The sequence below is a fragment of the Orycteropus afer genome, unplaced genomic scaffold (genome assembly GCF_000298275.1).
Source record: "Orycteropus afer afer isolate SDZICR_OR568_19922 unplaced genomic scaffold, OryAfe1.0 scaffold00322, whole genome shotgun sequence".
Taxonomy (NCBI): Eukaryota; Metazoa; Chordata; class Mammalia; order Tubulidentata; family Orycteropodidae; genus Orycteropus; species Orycteropus afer.
In genome coordinates, this window is record NW_006921909.1 from 311,879 (window position 1) to 331,202 (window position 19,324).

At 36.6% G+C, this 19,324-nt stretch overlaps 1 protein-coding gene across 1 annotated transcript in view; it reads right to left on the minus strand.

Moving 5' to 3' along the window:
- Positions 1-3,276: 3,276 nt before the first annotated feature.
- The window catches only part of CEP128 (centrosomal protein 128), a 641,642-nt gene continuing 625,594 nt past the window's right edge, over positions 3,277-19,324 (minus strand). Inside the window, exons 24-25 of the mRNA XM_042782443.1 lie at positions 10,523-10,631; positions 3,277-3,401 (exon numbers count right to left, since the gene is read on the minus strand). Of these exons, the coding sequence (XP_042638377.1) occupies positions 3,277-3,401; positions 10,523-10,631 (234 nt within the window). The remainder of the gene's footprint in view (positions 3,402-10,522; positions 10,632-19,324) is intronic.

Sequence of the window (19,324 nt, forward strand, 5' to 3'; positions counted from 1 at the left end):
TTACTTATTAATCTGTAGTGAATAATTTTACATGAGTTTCACATCATTAAATCTAGTGATAGTGGTTAATGTGCTCTGCTTCTAAGCCAAAGGATGGTGGTTTGAACCCACCAGCTGCTCCATGGGAGAAAGATGTGTCAGTCTGCCTCTGTAAAGATTTCAGCCTTGGAAACCCTATGGGGCAGTTCTATTCTGTCCTGTAGGATTGTTATGGGCCAGAATTGACTTGTTGGCAGTGGGTGTTGATGTGGTGATAAATACGTGACACTTTTCACTACATATTAGTAAGTAAGCACAAGTAAGCCTGGGCTTACCCTGACTTCTGGTACTCCATCCTTGTCAAGGATTGTAAATTTGAAGAGAGGCTCTGATTCTGTAGGAAAATTGTGTCGGGTTGGGAGAGAGACGGATGCCAGCCTAGAACCAGAATCTTTGATGTGGTGAAAAAAATGTGAAATTGTTCACTACAGATTAGTAAGTAAGCACAAGTAAACCCATGCTTATCTTGCCCACTAGGTAATCTGACATTGTGCATCACTGAACTGAGGCTCAAAATAGAAAGTACACTTGCCATATTTGAAAAGAGAAATAAGGAGAAATAGACTTGTTTTCTTAGTAAGCAGGTAGGTAATTTTATCCATGTAACCTTTAAATCAAAATGCCATATGCACACTATTTTATTATGCTATAGATTTGATTTTTTTTTTATTTGTAAAGATATATAGTTAAATTGTAACAATAAAAAGAGAGTTGGTGGTTCTGGGAGACTGGATGCATAAGATTATATGTTGTTTCGCCTGTCTTCCTGAAAGGGGACTAATACATTGCTATGTTTAGAATCCAGTTATACAACCAACTGGTTTTCAAGTCAGACACTAGTCAAGGAAATAATGACTTTAGCTAATGGGAAAAACATCCAGCCATATTTTTCCCAGCTGTGCTTCTCCCCTCTGTGGCCTTCAATAACTTCAATGGAAGTTTAGTGTGTTTAGGGAGAAAGATGGCCAGAAGAATCAAAATTATTAAACCAAAAAGGTCAATTTTCAAATTAAGTCTTGGACTAGAGTCAGTACAGAATAAGGTTTCTCCCTTATGATGTCCCAGTGCTACAAACAATATGGCTGACCAGCCACAAATGGGGCTGATATCATTGAGGTTATCCTGCCAAAGGGGAGAGCAAAGGAAAAACAGTTTCTGGCTTTGAAATGTGTAAATCACGCTATTAGTGTTTTCCTAATGTTCCTTTGGATTTCCAATTCAAGCTTACAGTGACTACAAGAGATAGGAAAAATTCTCTGAGGAGACAGGTCCTTGGATTTAATTCCATATAAACAGAGGGCCAAGGAATTTTGACAAAACTGTCACTCACAAAAAGTTGACTTTGCCTTTGAAGTTCTTGTGTGTTCCATATTTAAAGTCAAACACCTTCATTCATCCAACAGTAGCATAGGCCATTGAATAGCATGATATAATGATTGTATTTATTTATACTTCAGATTTAAAAAGGTCTTTCATAAGATTCCTTTCTATTCAGTTATAAAATCATCAGATAATGTTTCCAAGGATTTTCCAAGAACATCATATGAGTCGCCTTAAACTTTCAGGCCTAACTGGCCTTGATGTACCTTTTTTTTTTTTTTTAAATGACCAAAGGAAAATCAATTTAACCACATTTTATCCTTGGGATTTAAATAAATTCTCTTATCTTTCTGTCTTATTTTCTTCTCTGTTAGTCTTTTATCCAAGGAGATAAAATACTCTGCTGTTGGTCAAATCACCAGTGAAGATACTGAGATTCTTAAAATCTCAATATTTCTATGTGGAACACCGGACTGTGAGCTGCTCCTTCAAAATGTGCTTTGCCCTATGGAAACCCCACCATAACAACTCAGAAACATCCTAAGTTTCATGTATTATGTAACACCAAACAAAGTTTGCATCATTGCACGTGTTTTTTGTGTCTTTTCCCTTCCTAGTCCTAGTACGATGCCTAGCATCTAATAGGAGCTCAACAAAAAGGTGTGTGGAATGAATAAATGAGAACATGCACTATTGTACTCTAGAGGTCATGTAGATTATGCACAAACTCACTATACTTGTATGTGATTTTTGAGAGAAAACATCTCCATCTTTGGTGGTTACAAGTTGTATCAAAGTTCATGGAAAGAGTCATTTTCTTCTGCAGTTCAAATAAGCTAAGTCAGAAAACCATACCTTGAGTGAGAATAGAAGTATCTTTGTGAAATGTGAGAAGCCAACAAGCAAGTACCCTTTAACAAACACAAATGCAATGCACAATTATAAAGGTATTGTTTTATTGACCTCATCCCTGTGTAGAATTTTTCCACCGTGACCCAGTGGGATTCAATTCCTGCATGTTTATCATTATTTAGCATTTAATATAAATCTTCCTCCACTGCTAGATCAGTATGTAAAGGACATAAGTTCTTAAAAACACTTTGATATTGAGAAAAGCTGGGATGCTGAAAGCAGACAGTACCAAATTCTATGAGAATTCCTGTGGAGTGTATCTTATGGACACGGGAGTTTGGGATTATGACTTTGGTTGCAGTAAACCAAAGATGGTCCAGGATATGACTGAAATGATCACAGTGGAGTATTTGGCCACAAAAAGACAAATAAATAAATTGTGCTATGAGTTCTTTATAGTGCATTATAATTCAGGGATCACGTATAAATTCTTTATTGATACTAAAAATGGATGGCTGGCAATTATTTTGAGATACTACACTTAGTAACAGATTTCTGAGATGATGGATGTAACAATCCTGAGCATTTATAAAGGGGACTGTCTGATATTATATATGCATATCTCCATGACATGTTATAACACATGATAATTTATTAGGGAGAATGCACTTTTTAAAACATCTATTTTAAATAAATGTTCCCTGAATATAAAGTGCTGGCAACTTTTGCCTCAAGGGGAACTCATTTTCCTCCTCTTTACCTAGTAATTTTCGAGAGACCTCAATTATAAATTCAAATTTTGGTCAGAAAAACATGATCTGACCACACCTGAAAGAGAAAAATTCAAAGTGAAAAATATTTCTCATTCTCTACTGGTATAAGTTGCCAATAAGTTAGCTGCATGTCATTCAGCCAGTATTATTTAGACTGGTTTAACATATATCATTCACTGTAGTCAATGCCTAGTAATTCTGAAGTTGCAGGTACGTCTGCTAGATAAACTGGGACAAATTGTAGCAAGGATAGCTATACTATCATTTTTAAAACACTCATGAAAGCCACGAATTACATCTTGCTGTTTTTGATCTCAGACTCCTCCTTTTTGGATTGTGGACTTTTCCCATTCATTAAACTTCTGGTATCTTCCTTGATTGAAGCTGAATCCATAGAAACTGTTCTTTTGGTAAATGCTGGTGAGATAAGAAGACAGAAAACATAAACAGAGGTGAACAGATACCCTGGGCTGGAAAAGAAAAAAATTATAGAAGATAATTAATTAATTAATATTGTAATGAATAATTATTTGATCTGGTTTTCTGTAATTCAACTTCACTTGGACTAGCAGACCTTCAATACAGACATAAACATAATCAGTGTACAATACTGTCAAAAACACACATTCAAGTGATTAAAAAAAGTTTTTTTTTTTTTTTTTAAGAGTGTCAGAGTTAAAGATGTGAGCTTAGTACAAAATGACACAAACTATACACATACAAGATCTTAGAGGGAGAGATCTTAAGGGCTTCCTTATTACAGAATATTCTGTGTTAAACAAAAAGAAACTGATACCCGGTCTGGCATTCAGGTGCACTGTTCTCATCTCCTACCTTTCACCTCTGTTCTAGCCCAGATGCCTATATCCAGTCTTCCATTCTGATTTTTATTCTCTGAAGTCTGCCCATCCCTTAGGCTTCCCCATCTGCCCAGTTTCTCAAACTTGGTTCCTTTGTTCCTTCACCTTGCCTGTCCCACCATCCATTTTAACAGTAAGTTATGCTGGTTTTACCTCCCAAATTCACCTGAGGCCCTCTGCTTCTCACCATCTCCATTATTCTCATCCTAGCGTAAGCCACCTTGTTCTCTCTTCTGTTCTCATTCTTGTCCTGCTATGATCCCTTCTCTTCATCAACGCCAGAATTATCTTTCTAAAAGGTAAATCAGATTCTCACTCTCCACCCCTATGATTATGCCCATCCCTATCCGCCATGACCTCCCAGTGAATTCAGAATAAAATCTGAACATATGACTGTGGGTGAAAGGCTCCACTCAGACCTCAACTCCCGCTACTCATCCCTTACTCACTCACCGGATGTTTGTCTGGGGCCTTTGTACTTACTGCTCCCTCTAAGAGGAAGATTCTTCCTACCCACTTTTAACTTGGCAGGTTCTCCTTGCCATAGAGGTTTCAGCTCAACTGTAACCTCCCCTGAGGGCCAATTTGAAGTAGCAGCCCTGTTCCAGGTACCCTCTATCATTTCCCCTTTACAGCACCTATCACCAATTTTAATTGATTTAGTTATTGGTTTATTTGTTTGCTACCTGTTTCCTCCATGAGATGAGGTGACTTTGTCTGTCCTGTTCATTACTGCAACTCTAGCACCTAAACTAGAACCTTATACAGCAACTTTTAGTAAATCTTGGTTGAGCAAATGAATATATTTAAGAGATTTCTAAGAGCTAGACAATTGGGAATTTTCTAGCTGCTTCCTAGAAAGCATCTAGAGAGTTATCTTGTCAAACTGTAATAACCAGAACTCAATTATTTCTAAATATCTAGCACTTAATTGGCCAGTTAAAATTTCCTGAAACATTGCAACATAAAATGAGCCTATAAAATGAGAGAGACAGAAAGATTATGCTCTCATGGAATAAATCCATTCTCTAGTGGATGAGAAGCAATTTTTGTAACTGATCAGTACCCCAATGTTTTAACTGACATAAATCTTTGGCATTGTATCCAACATGTTTGAAGATAGACTACTCAGTCACTGCCATTGAGTCGATTCGACTCATAGCAACCCCTCTCTGGGTTTCCCAGGCAGTATCTCTATGGAAGCAGATTGTCCACTCTTCCTTCCAAGGAGTGGCTGGTGGGTTTGAACTGCTAGCTTTCTAGTTAGCAGTCAAATGTCTTAGATACTACGCCACCCGGCTCCCGAAGATAGACTATATATGAGTGCTTAGTCACAGTTAGCTTGGTGGACCCTGAAGGATGACAAAGAACTGAAAATAGTGTGCTATTGTTGCCCTGGATAAATTATTTTTCATCTGAGGAACTTAAACTCTCACTAAAGGTACCTCAAAACATGAATTAAGAATACTAACTTTTCTTTTTATAACAATATAAATGGTGATAAGGAAGTGAAATAAAGTTGTTTTAGCAACTTACAATGATTTGCTTTGCTAAAATGATTGCGTTACATTAACATGTAAGAGTCATTTGCTAAAAGTCTAGAGTAATCCTTAGATAACATTTTCCCCCACGGAAAATCGTAGTCCTTTTTGGAATAACTAAAATAAACTTTTAAAATAAACTTCCGTTTTTAGAACAGTTTTAGATTTACAGAAATATTGTAATTTGTGTTTATTTTTAAAATTTAGAGACACTGGCTTCACCAATATTAAGCATTTCAGTCTCAAAGGACCCAAGATTTTGAGAAGTCATCAGATTACAACAGACTTCACTCAAATCCAGTCTGGTCCAGGCCCCATGAGTGAAGGTCCTGTCCAGGAGTTGTGTTCCTTTAGCCTAAAAGAAGCTATACATGGAGACTAGTGGTCAGTCACTACTTATAAAAAGTAAAAATGACAGTTTCAAAAGCTGACATTATGAGTCTGTCTTACTAAGCCCCCACTGTCTACAGGCCGAAGGTAATGGAATCCAAGTCTTCTAAAAGAGTGTCCTGAATTGCGGCCATAACTTCCAGCCAGCCAGGATAAATTTGGTAGCGATCATGGCTCTAAATAATGGATTGCTGTGTTCCTATTTCCAATGGTAATATAAACTTACAATTTATACATTTCTTCCCTCCTTCTGGCAGAAGGAATCTACCTTTTCTTGAATTGACGTGAACTACACAAACCTGACATAAATTACTACTAAAAACAAACTTTCATTAATGCTGGATCATTTTAGCAACCACAAATTATGCAGTATTTTCCCATTTCCTTTGTTTTTTCCATGGTCAGGGATTCTACGTCTTAGTTTGGTCACAGTGTAACAGGGCGTCTAAGTCAGCAGAAAGGCATCTACAACTTGGACAAAAGGGCCTAATCCAGTTGAAACCCCAACTTGAGTAGGAAGGTGCTTGTTCTGCCTAAGGACCTTAGGTTCTCTCCTCTCCAAGTCACATGAACCATACAGGTCTAAACTTTTCTAAACTCTAAATCACAGCTTTCTTGTCCCACTAACAAGTTAACAAGAAATTTGAAAATTTGCTAGTCAGACACAAAAGCTAGGACTTTATTGTTGTTGTTGTTGTTATGTGCCGTCGAGTCAGCCCCGACTCATAGCGACTCCTCCTTGGGTTGCCGAGGCAGTATCACTACGGAAGTAGGATTGCCCAACCTTCCTTCCGAGGAGTGGCTGATGGGTTTGAACTACCAGCCTTCTGGTTAGCAGTCAAGTGCCTTAGGCATTATGCTACCAGAGCTTCTAGGACTTTATTAGTAGAACTTATCTTTGAAAAGAATCATTTTTAGCCAAAGTTTACCACAGGGTTATTTAGGATAAACAGGAATTTCTTGCCCTATCCCTCCCATTCCCACAGTTCTACTTCCCTGAGTCAACCACAATCAGCTCCTTTAGCTATGTTTTCTGTATTTATTCCAGTGCCTCTTTTTAAAAATGCGTATATTACTATTTTTCTGATATATCATTTTTAGACACTGTCCACACCCACTCACTTCTCCTCATGGCATCCACCCAGTACAGTTACATCTGGATTTTAGTTATGTCAACAGTTTATATTATTATCACTATGCAAGTAAATATGGCTCACATAAACTTAATTAAGTGTACTACAACAATGCATCCTTTTTTGTTTTTTTATTCCCTCCTAGGGTTATTTGCTATTTTGGTTTAGGGTTATTAATTGGCCTCCCCCACCCCCCCCAACATTTGCTTTTTCTCTGTGACAATCCTTAATTGTTGCCTGTTGCTCAATCATCTATCTATATATGCCATATATCTATGGTAGTTTTTGCTAAGTGCTCAAATAAATGTATTATATATCAGCAGTTTGTTCCCTACTCCCAAAAAAAGATTGACTGGAAAATTTAGCCAAAATTTCTGATGATCTTTCATTCCTTCTTTCAGTATGGGAGAACTGACCCATAAAATGATACAGATTAAAAAGCCCAACCAATATGTAGCAAGACAAATATCTGAAGCGTATCATCACAGACATCTTGAGTTAAAGACAAGATCCTAAAAATTCTCAGAGAGAAAGGTAGGGGACAGAAGTAATTCAAAGGAGTGAGGATCAAAAGTGACAAAGCTTTTCAACAGTAACAGTGAGTGGGTTTTCGAAGACAACTGTCAAGTAGCCTCAGAAGGAAAATGATTGTCAACCTAAATGTTTGTACCAGCCACTCCTCGGAAGGAAGACGGGGCAATCTACTACCGTAGTGATACTGCCTCGGAAACCCAAGGAGGGGTCGCTATGAGTCGGGTCCGACTCGACGGCACATAACAACAACAACAACAACAACAAATGTTTGTAGCCAAACTCTCAATCACATATGGGCAGAAGAAATCCATTTCTAGAAATATAAAAACGGAAAACATTTACCTCCCTTTCTTTCATGTGTTCCCACAAAAGAAAGGAATAAAATAGGAAAAAGGAAGACTTGAAATCTGGGAAACAAGGAAACCTACATAGAGAGAAAGTGAAGAAAAATCTCGGGATGGCGGTTGTGCAAAACAACAGTCCTTGTTGGCTGCTCCTTTGAATCAAGACCCTCCTGGGCTTCTGTTCTGTTGTCTTTGTTCTCTAATCCCAAGACTCTTAGTAAGCAGGTATTGTCCTTCATGAACTGATCTGAGAAATATCTTATTTTTTTTCTCAATCATTGTCCAATTCTTTTTTGTTTTTCCTCTACTTTCATTATGATTTCTTCAACTTTGCTTCCCACCTTTCTATATTTTTTTCCCTTATGGCAGTTACATTTTTAATTTCTGCAATGTCTTATTCTCTATTCCTTTTCCATAGCACCGTGTTCTTATTTAATGGAAGTAATACTTTCTCTCACATCTCTAAGGGCATTACTGCTAATTTTTAAAAGGTGTTTTCTTTTATTTCTTCTTCTTCCTTATATTTAGGGAACATTTACTGTAGGTTCCTTTTTTCTTTTTGTTGGTCTTGACATCTCTCTTTTTTAAAAAAATTTGGAGGTTTAAAGACAGACTACAAAGAAATTATAGAACAATTTCTACAACTAAGTGTATTCCAAAAATGGAGACCACTCCAGGGTGATCCCAGTTTTTTCCCACTTCTAATATACCACACTATGAAAATGGTACAGAAAAGTCAAAGTTCATCAGAAAAGCAAACAGGAATAAATATAATTTCAAGAAAGAGTTTGATTAAATCACTTAGAAATGATTAGTGATAAGGTATCTATGAGATTAAATTTGAAAATTATACTTGAAAACATGAGAGTCAGGGTGTGAGGAAAATCATAAGACTTATCAAAAGAACAGTAAATCAGAAGGCTCTGAATCAGGCTGTGTTCTCACATAGTTTTTTCTATTATTACTTAACTTTCTTTCTTTTTGAACCAGTGAATTTATACAGAAAACTTACGGCTACTGGTGAGGAACAGATTTTAATTAGAGAAATGACCACAGTGAAATGACAAAATGCTATGAAAGGAAAGTTGAATACAGTTTCTTTCACTGCCTACCGCAATATTCAATAAAATTAATAAACCTTAATGTTTTCCCCTTCATGTCTTCTAACCACTTCCTTCTAGGTGCCTTTCTAGGGAGCTTTATGAAAGTCATATTGGCAACATTAATTAGTCATAGACCTCTGCGCTCATATGAGGCACAATTTGTCTCCTGTGGCCATGAATGTCTTAATGGATGGGACACTCTGGTGTTTAATAGTACTAAGTTGTCCCCCTGACCCACCCTTATGTTTACATAGATCCTCATGCTTACCAGACCTGAGGACATTTTTCATTGCTTAAGATGAAAGATAAAAATGCAGCCTATGTGTACATCAGACTCTAAAGTCCCGTAACCAACTTGAGATTGATCCAAGAGCAGCTGCCAGATTAGAATAGCAGAGGGTATATGCAGATAAAAAAATCACTGTTAAAGTGATTAGGACAGGAAAGAGAAAACGTTTAGCTTCTGGAATAAAATAATCATGATATAATGAAAAATCAAACCGTTTAGCAAAAAGTGATAAATATTTATTGAATGAATCCATGAATATAAATCAGCAAAAATGAAAGTTATCACTTTTGGATTTGACCTACTTCTTGCGGCTTATTTGGGTATTTTATTTGATAGCAACTTAGCAATTTTAAATGGTAGAATTATCAAATTTAACGTACACTCCTCCAGGCACATGGCAAACTGAAGAAATAATTATCTAAATGAGAATCCATTTGAGCCTAAAAGTTTGGATAAAACTAGACTTTGGGAAAAAAAAGATCATATACACATTCATCTAATATTAACTGAAGACTTACTGTGTGCCAAGTACTATCAATATACTGAGGATACAGTGGACAATCTAAACATTTTTCCTAATCTCATGAAGGTCACTCTTTGGTGAAGAAAAGAATCAAAATCATCTAAATAACAAATAACTCCAAATTACTATAACTAGAAGGCTTTTAAAGGAAAATTATAGCGCATAACAGAGAATGCATGTAAAATTGTAAGCTCAGAAGACCTCCTAGAGGATGCTACATAAAAGCTGAAACTTGAAGGATGAGTATAGCAGGGGAGTGGGAGGAGGTGATGGTAGGAGATGGCATCTGGGGTCAGTGGGCTAACACCTTGTTGATGTTTCTTCTGATACCTTGCCAACATTTACCTCGTATTCACAGAGTGAAATCTAGCAGATAATATTAGTATTCTTATTCTTTGTACAAGATTCCTGAACTGTTCTATGCAAATATTTTTCACTTTTTTTATTTGGATTTTGTTATGATAATACCTAACTTCCTATATTCCTAACTTCCTGTATTCACTCACCCAGAGTGACTAGTGAGTACCAAATAAAGAAAGAAGCAAACAAAAATTGCTTAATTATGATTTTTGTTTGGGGTGAGTTATTTTAAGCTCTCCTGAGAAGTGTAAGGTCTGAAAAGGAAGGATTCCATGTGTATTTTAGTAAATTGTGCATTATTATAAGTACTTGGAGGCATTATTTGTATGATTCATAATGAAAATTTTCACAAACTCACAGCATGAATATTACTATCATGTACTGGTCTTATACATAATTCCTTCCATGAGTTGCTTTTCTTAAATCCAATTAAAAAACTGGTACAGGGCTTCATTACTTACAGTTCAAGTGTGAAAATCGTGGACTAGACAGGAATCTACTGTGGTCCTGCCAAGAGGATGAGTGATCTAACCCATGACTATGGGAACCTTCGGGAACAATTCTGTCATCCTAAGAGAGAGAGGATGGTTTTCAGTTCAATGGTTCTAAAATGTAAGGACCAGAATTCATTGAAATATACTCACATTGAATTTAAATGTTAACATACAAGCTACATTATACATGAACTATTTAAGTAAATATAACACTTGTAAAAATATGTGCATGTTAAAGAATATATGCAAAAAAAGAAAGAAATAGGATATCACCCACAGCCACAGCAGCGTGACCTACTTCTTTCCAGTCTTTCTTTTCTATACATAGGATATTAAAACATAGTTAAAAAAACCTTGTGTTGTTTATTTATGTACATTAATAAATATTTTTGAAGTCATTTTATTATCCTAACCTCTACCTTAAGGACTATTCACGCATTATCTAGTAGCTACACTTTGTTTTACTCAGCCATTACATGACTGAACATTAAGGTGGCTTCTGGTCATTTTACTGCTATAAATAACACTGAGAGAAATAACTTTAAATAGAAAACCTTTTCCATATTTAGGACCATCCCTTATGAAAAATCTTTATAAGTGGATATATTGGGTCAGTAAAAATAATTAGACTTTTTAAAATAAATTTAGGTAGACTGCTTTCTATAATAATTATGTTAATCCTCTTACTAATTCAACAAATATTTATTACATAAACAAAAATAAACATGGAAAAGGTCCATTTCCTTATGGAGTGTATGAATTGTCCTTTTCTCCAAGTCTTACCTGAAAATGGGAATTAAAACTTTCAATATTTTTACTAATTAAATAGATTCAAAATAGGTACAGACATACTTCAAGATACTGCAGGTTAAGTTCCAGACCACGGCAATATAGTAATTATCTCAATAAAGTGAGTCACACAGATTTTTGGTTTCCCAGTGTATATAAGTTATGTTTAAACTATACTTAGTCTAGTAAAGGGAGCTCTGGTAGCATAGTGGCTAACGCACTTGACTGCTAACCAGAAGGCTGGTGGTTCAAACCCACCAGCCACTCCTCAGAAGGAAGACGGGGCAATCTACTTCTGAAGTAATACTGCCTCGGAAATCCAAGGAGGGGTTGCTATGAGTCGGGTCTGACTCGACAGTACATAACAACAACAGTCTAGTAAATGTACAAAAGCATTATGAAAAAGTTTGAACTATTTGAGAATTATCAGACTATGACACAGAGACAAAAACTAAATATGTTCTGTTAGAAAAAGGGTGCCCAATAGACTTGCTTGACACAGGGTTGCCATAAGCCTTCAATTTGTAAAAACCGCAGTTATCTGGGAAGCGCAATAAAGTGAAGCACAATAAAACGAAGTATGTCTATACCTCAGTATATTTTGATGAACAGTGAAACTGTGATTTTTTAATGACTGTTTTCTAATTATTTACTACATTTATTTTTTCTTTCATTCACTCATTCATTCAACAATAATTTGTTGGGTATTGTGATGGTTATGTTTGTGTGTCAGCTTGGCTGGGCCTGGTTGAGTGGCTGGGCAGCTGGTGGTAGTTATTCCCCATGATGAGACTGGCAATCAACTCCATGGTAGGATCTACCACAAGCAGCTGAGTAGCTGCTTTGGGTATGTTGTTAGCTTCCTTTATATAAGCAGCATCTTTGGGAATGGTCTCTAGCTTATGGCACTCTTGGATCCTGCATGCAGCCATGTTGTTGTTCAGCAGCCTGCCATGCTTTGCTGACCTTGGGACTTACAATGGACTTAAGTTAATGGCCTCCTGTGTGGTTTGGTAACATCGGGACTGTGCCTTTTTACTTGTTAACCTTGGGCTTCTCAGCCTCAGCAGCCAGCAGCTGTCTGAGTGAAGAAATACCTCTAGCTTCAGTGGGCCAGGAGCTGGAGGCAGAGCTGAAGCCCGAGGCTGAGGGGCTTTCACCCAGTCCCTAGGGCCTGGCACTTTGAACTTGGACTTCCAGCCTCCTGAACTGTAAGAGAATAAACTCCTGTTTGTTAGAGCCATCCCATTTGCAGTATATTTCCTGTCAGAGTGGCACAAAGTAACCAAAACAGGTATCTATTATGTGCCAAGCAAAGAACACATAAGATAGTGGGATAATGGGTATGAACACAGCCCTGCCCTCATGAAACCTCTTGAGAGAAAGGCAATAAACAAATAAACTACACAAAATACAATTTAATAAAAAATTATGATAAGGGCTATAAAGGAGAACAGAAAATAACATGAAACATCAAATTTAGATTTGGGTCCAGAAAAGGCCTCTCTGGTTGTGACATCCAACCCAAGGTGTGAATGTTATCAATCAATAAACCAGTCAGGTAAAAACTTACAAAGGGGGCAGTTTTAGGGAATAGGGTAGAGATCAGGGAAGGATGTTTCAAACTCTTCTGAAGGTGTTGAGGTGAGAGAGAGTTCAGTGTGTTGGAGGAAATGCAGGGAGGACCCAGGGCTTAAGCACAGGACCCTGGCGGAAGTGGTTAGAACAGAAGCCATGTGTAAGACTTAGATTTTTTTTCCCGTTACTTACAACCAGAAAGCAAACAAGAGTTTTAGGGAGATGGATGCTTTCATTCATAATTTTTCAAAGATCATTTTGGCCTCTGTTCAGAGAACAGATTGGAGGGGAGCAAGTATCAAAGTGGGAATACCAGTTAAAAGACTGTACTTGATGATGAACGTGGGATGAAGGGAAAGGAAGATATCAAGAATGTCCTAAGATTCTAATAAGGAAACAATTAGTCTTAGGGGCTAATGGACCATGAGAACCTCAGCCTACATGACCCTGAGACCAGAAGAACTAGATGATGACTGGCTACCAATGCCAATCACTTGAAAAGGGATCAAAATCAGAGATCCTGAAGAGAGTGGGAGGAAAATTGTGGAACAAAATTCAAAAACATAAAAATGACCACAAATTTATCTGGTAAGATAAAGACTGGTGAAACCTCCAAGACTATGGCCTGCATTACCCTTCGGGCCAGGAACTGGACTCATTCTTGTGGGTTAGCTCTCAGTCAAACAACAGAAAGGCCTACAAGTTGAACATCTAACCCACAGAGGTACACCCTACAGAACAGTCAACCATGAAAGATCAGAAGGGCAGCATTTGCACAGGAGAAAAGCTAGACAGACAGGAATGTACAGGTAAGGACATAGGGAAGGGGTAACCACAGAGAGGGGGTGAGAGGAGAGCTGTTCCATTGTGGGGATTGTATTTGGTGCTGTGAAACAAAATGTGTATGAACTGTTCAGTATAAAACAAATCTGCTTTATAAGTTTGTTCCCAAATCACAATTTGAAAAAAAAACAAATTCTAGATGAAAAACTGTAAGTTAGGTGGCCCAAAACAAATACTTCAAAACATGAAACCACATATAATATGACCCCATGTAACATGGCTATCTAATGAATTAGTTGTTATTCTCTGTAAGTACCCAGTTTATATTTTTATCTCTGTCACATATGAACAGAAAAATGCAAAAGAAAAAAGAGGCTAAAAATAAATAAATAAATAAATAAATAAATAACAGCATAAATGTTTATAAAAGGCTGATTTATTGTGAGCTGCATATGTGAACTCAGTCTTCAGATGATTCAAGATCATTAGCCTAAAGAGAAAGAGAGTTAAGGTATATTTAGATGAAGGCCTTGAGGTTTTTAACCAAGTGATTTTTAGTTCGCACTGACTATGAGATTTCATAAGAAACTAGAAATTATTCACTGTAAGATGTCTGGAAAGCACAGGATACATATTGTGTCCTAAGGGTATCTAAGGAGTAAAACCAAAAAGCCCAAACTCACTGCCATCGAATCAGATCCAACGCATAGCGACCCCTCCTTGGGTTTCTGAGGCCATATCACTAAGTGTAGTGCCTAAGGCACTTGACTGCTAACCAGAAGGCTGGCGGTTCAAACCCATCAGCCATTCCTCGGAAGGAAGGTTGGGCAATCTACTTCCATGGTGATACGGCCTCAGAAACCCAAGGAGGGGTTGCTATGAGTCAGGTCCGACTCCACGGCACATAATAACAACATCACTATAGGAGTAGATTGCACAATCTTCCTTGTGAGGAGTGGCTGGTGGGTTTGAACCGTCAGCCTTCTGGTTAGCAGTCAAATGCTTTAGGCACCATGCCACCAGATCTCCTAGAGGTGGGTGAACTAGCTATTGTAATTTAGATGTGAAATACTAAAGGTTTGCAAGTGGAAAAGACAATTATTATCTGAACCAAAGTTAGTGTTATTCTTGGGTACCAATGAGTCTGTTCTTACACACAGAGACCTTATGTACAACAGAATGAAACCCTGCCTGGTCCTGTGCCGTCCTCGGAATCGTTGCATGTTTGAGCCCGTTGTTCCAAGCACTGTATCAGTCCATCTTGTTGAGGGTCTTCTTTTTCGCCGACCATCTATTTTAACAAGCATGCTGTCCTTCTCCAGGGAATGATCGCTCCTGGTAACATGTTCAAAGTATGTGAGACAAAGTTTCATCATCTGTATTTCTAAGGGCATCCTGGTTATACTTCTTCCAAAACAGATTTGTTCATTCTTCTGATAGTTCATGGTGTATTCAATATTCTTTGCCAACATCATAATTCAAAGGCATCAAATCTTCATTTTCTCTTATTCATTGTCCAGCTTTTGCATGCATATGAAGTAACTGAAAATAATATTGCTTGGGTCAGGCGCACCTTAGTCTCCTTTGCTTTTTAACACTTTAAAGGGGTGTTTTGCAGCAGATTTGCTCAATACAATATGTCGTTTGATTTCCTGACTGCTGCTTTCATGGGCATTGATTGTGGATCCAAGTAAAATAAAGTCCTTGACAACTTCAATCTTTTTTCTGTTTATCAGGATGTTGCTTATTGGTCCACTGGTGAAGATCTTTGTTTTCTTTATGTTAAATCAATGCTAGTACTTCCATTTAATCATGGTTTTGATGCAAAGCATGAAAAAGAAAAACACAGGAGAGTTTTTGATCTAAATGATGCTTGGATAATCATGACAAAGGAAAAAATAAAGGAAAGCAGACACATCCAGATTTTGTTCAGTGTTACCTGCACAGACAGATGATAACAGGAAAGGCACAGTGAGGTAAATTTAGACCCTTGCTGGAACAGGTATATAATGATAACCACAAAATGTGCAAACCAGAGGAAGGATGAAAGATATTCAAATTCTACTTGTTCTTCATAAAAGGCATGGTTTTAAATTTCTAAAACAAAATTGACTCATTCATAATATTGGCCAGCTGTATCTTATTTTTATTCTGATCACTGTGGCTAGAAGTTTTTAATTTTCATTGATATTTTCAAAGTACCTTGTTGGGGCTTCATTGGTTTTCTCTATATCTCTGCTTCCTATTTCATTGATTTCTACTCTTAATTATTTCTTTCTTTTGCTTACTTTGGTTTCACATGATCTTCATTTTCTAGTTTCTTATAAGTGGAAACTTGGATTATCGATTTGAAACCTTCCTTCTATAAAATAATCATTTAATCTTACAAATTTCCATCAAGTACTCTTTTAGCTGAATTCTACAAATTTTGATATGTTTTCATTTTCATATAATTAAAAAAAGAGCTTTCTAATTTTCTTTTTTATTTCTTCCTATATCCATGGACCAGTCACAAGTACCTTGCTTAATTTTCCAATACTTGGAAAATTTCCAATTCTCTTTCCGTTATTGATTTTTAGTTTAATGTTGTCATGATTAGACAGCAAACAGACTTTGCACAATTTCAACTTCTAAATTTATTGATATTTGTTTTATAACCCAGAATATGGTCTATTTTGGTGAATGTTCAATGTTGCTATTGTTGTTATGTGCCATGGAGTCGGACCTGACTCATAGCGACCCCTCCCTTGGGTTGCCGAGGCAGTATCACTACGGAAGTAGATTGCCCCATCTTCCTTTAGAGGAGTGGCTGATGGTTTTGAACTGCCAGCCTTCTGGTTAGCAGTCAAGATGTTCAATATGTGCTTGAAAAATGAGCTTAATCTATTGTTGTTGGGTGGAGTGTTCTATAAATGTAAATTAGGACTAGTTGGTTGATAGTATTATCAAGTTTTTCTATTGTTACTGATTTTCAGCATACTATTAATCATTTACTTAGGATTGTTGGAAATACCAAATCATTTCAACATTAATGAATATTTAAACTATAATTAAAGATTCGCCTACTTCTTAAACTTCTGTCAGTTTTTGGTTTTTGTTTATGTATTTTCATACTCTGTTAATAGGTACATATATACATTTAAGAAGGCTATTCCTTTACAATTGTGAATTTATTAATCATTCAACCAGTCACATTTCTATTCTTTCATTATGGAAAATGAGTAATTTTAACTTTAATATGTCTTTAAGTTCTAACATTTTATGTCTTCAAAAGTCTGTTATAATCTAACATATTTAAGCTGAAGTACAACTAGTGAAATGAGCCCAAAAAGAACACTCTACAAGAAAAAATATTTTACATTCCCTTTGATTAATCAACATATTTAAGAGAATATGAAAAAATATCATGTCCTCCAATTACATATTATTTAATTTGTAGAATTTCTATGTAAGTAAATTTACAAGTTGACTATATGCTGAATTTCTAAGTCCAACCTTTATTTGAATGAAATACTTAAGGTTTAAAAAGGAAGTACTTGTTAAAAAGGAAGATTCTTTGCAATTTTAATAGTCCCAGCTTTTGCTTTTTACCATTCCTTATATCCTTAGCACAAGGACCTATTTTTATTGCTGTCATGAGTCTCAATAAGCTAGTTAGCCAGAATGCCCTGCAAAAGTTCCACTGGGTGAAGGGACTTGCATTTTCTAATATTTTCCCTGGGCTTCTTCCACTTCTCTTTCATAACCTACATTGTAATTGGTTTCTTAAAAGCTGTTCCAACCTGACTAAATCTCTTTGCTAAACTGATCTTTAATGATTAATATTTAATGACGCCCACCAAGTATTTTTCTCTCAGGAATATTATAAGTTCAACGTTTACAAGACAAATGATACATTTGATTTTTTTAAAAAACTTTAATTTTTCTAACCCTTCCCTTGGAGAAAACGAAAAAATACTTATGCATTTCTGAGTCTGTGGCAGAAATGTTTTCCTGACTTTGTCTCTAGCCTAGCAATTCTCCATCCCCCCATCTCTGCCTCCTCTTAACTCCCAGTTCGCCATCAGGACTCAAGAAAGCTTAACCTCTTCCTTAGTAAACTTACTTTTTTTTTAGGATCTCTTTTCCAATCCTTTATTTTGTTTTCATGTTATTTTAACAGTTTTTAATGCATTTTATTGAAATATAATTTATGTACCACGAAATACACAAAACTAAAGTGACATGGGTCAATGTTTTTTTTTTTTTTTTGCAGTGTTCTCTCTCCTCCCCTCCCACCCCTGGCAACCAACAAAGAAAGTTTCCCTCCATATATAAACCTTTCCTTGAACATCTAAAACAATAAACTAATACTATATTTATCCTTCTGTGATTGACTTATTTCACTTAGCATAATGTCCTCCAAGTTCATCCATATTATGCAGTGTTTTGTAGACTCTACATTATTCTTTAGTGCTGCATAGCATTCCATTATGTGTATGTACCATAGTTTGGTCATCCACTCTTCCACTGATGGGCACGTAGGTCATTTCCATCTTTTTGCTCTTGTAAATAGTGCTGTGATGAACATGGGTGTGCATATATCTGTTCCTATCCTGGCTTTCACCTCTCTAGGATATATACCTAGTAATGGGATTGCTAGGTCAAATGGTATCTCCAATTCCAGCTTTCTAAAGAATCGCCATATTGCTTTCCACAGTGGATGTATCACTTTACAGTCTCACCAGCAGTGTATGAGAGTCCCAATCCCTCCACCTCCCTGTCAGCATTTGTTATTTTCTATTTTGTTGAACCTTGCCATCAGTGCTGAGGTGAGATGGTATCACACTGTTGTTTTGATTTGCATCTCTCTGATGGCCAATGATTGTGAGCATATTTTCATGTATTCGCTGGCCACCTGAATATCCTTGGTGAAGTGTCTATTCATGTCTTCTGCCCATTTTTCAGTTGGAATGTTAATTCCTTTGGTGTTGAGGTGTTGGAGTTTTCTACAAATCTTAGAGATAAGTCCCTTGCCAGATGTGTAATTACTGACAAATATGAATTTGTTGCTGTCATTTTTGTTATGTACTATTGGTTTCTTCGTACCATATAATTTTCTGTGCTGAACTTGTTTTGTTTACGAATCGTGTTATGACTTCCTTCAATGCTATTGTTTTAGTATTTGCTGAATATTTATTCTGGCCCTCTTTTTTATTTTGATGTGAAGGTTTATCATTTTTCTTTGAGGTTACCCTGTCACTTATAGTTTTATTCCCAACTTTAGAACACTCCATTCTATCTTGTAGTTGTCTTGATTTCCCTACCATCTAGAAGTTCTGTAACAACACAGTTTTTTCCCTGTTTTTGGTTTGGATTTGTCCTCATTTGTCAATTGATGTCCCTGGTTCCCTGTTTACAATCTTGTAGGCTTATTTACTTTGGATGCTTCCGTAGCTGGCTTGGTTTTGGGGTTATATAATCATGTGTGTTAATGGTCAGTTGTTGTTGGCTGTTGTTTCTTCTCTGTCCAAAGGACTTCCTTTAGCATCTCTTGTAAGGTTGGTCTGGTTTTAACAAATTCCCTTAATTTCTGCTTATCTGGAAATGTCCTAATTTCACCATCATATTTGAGGGACA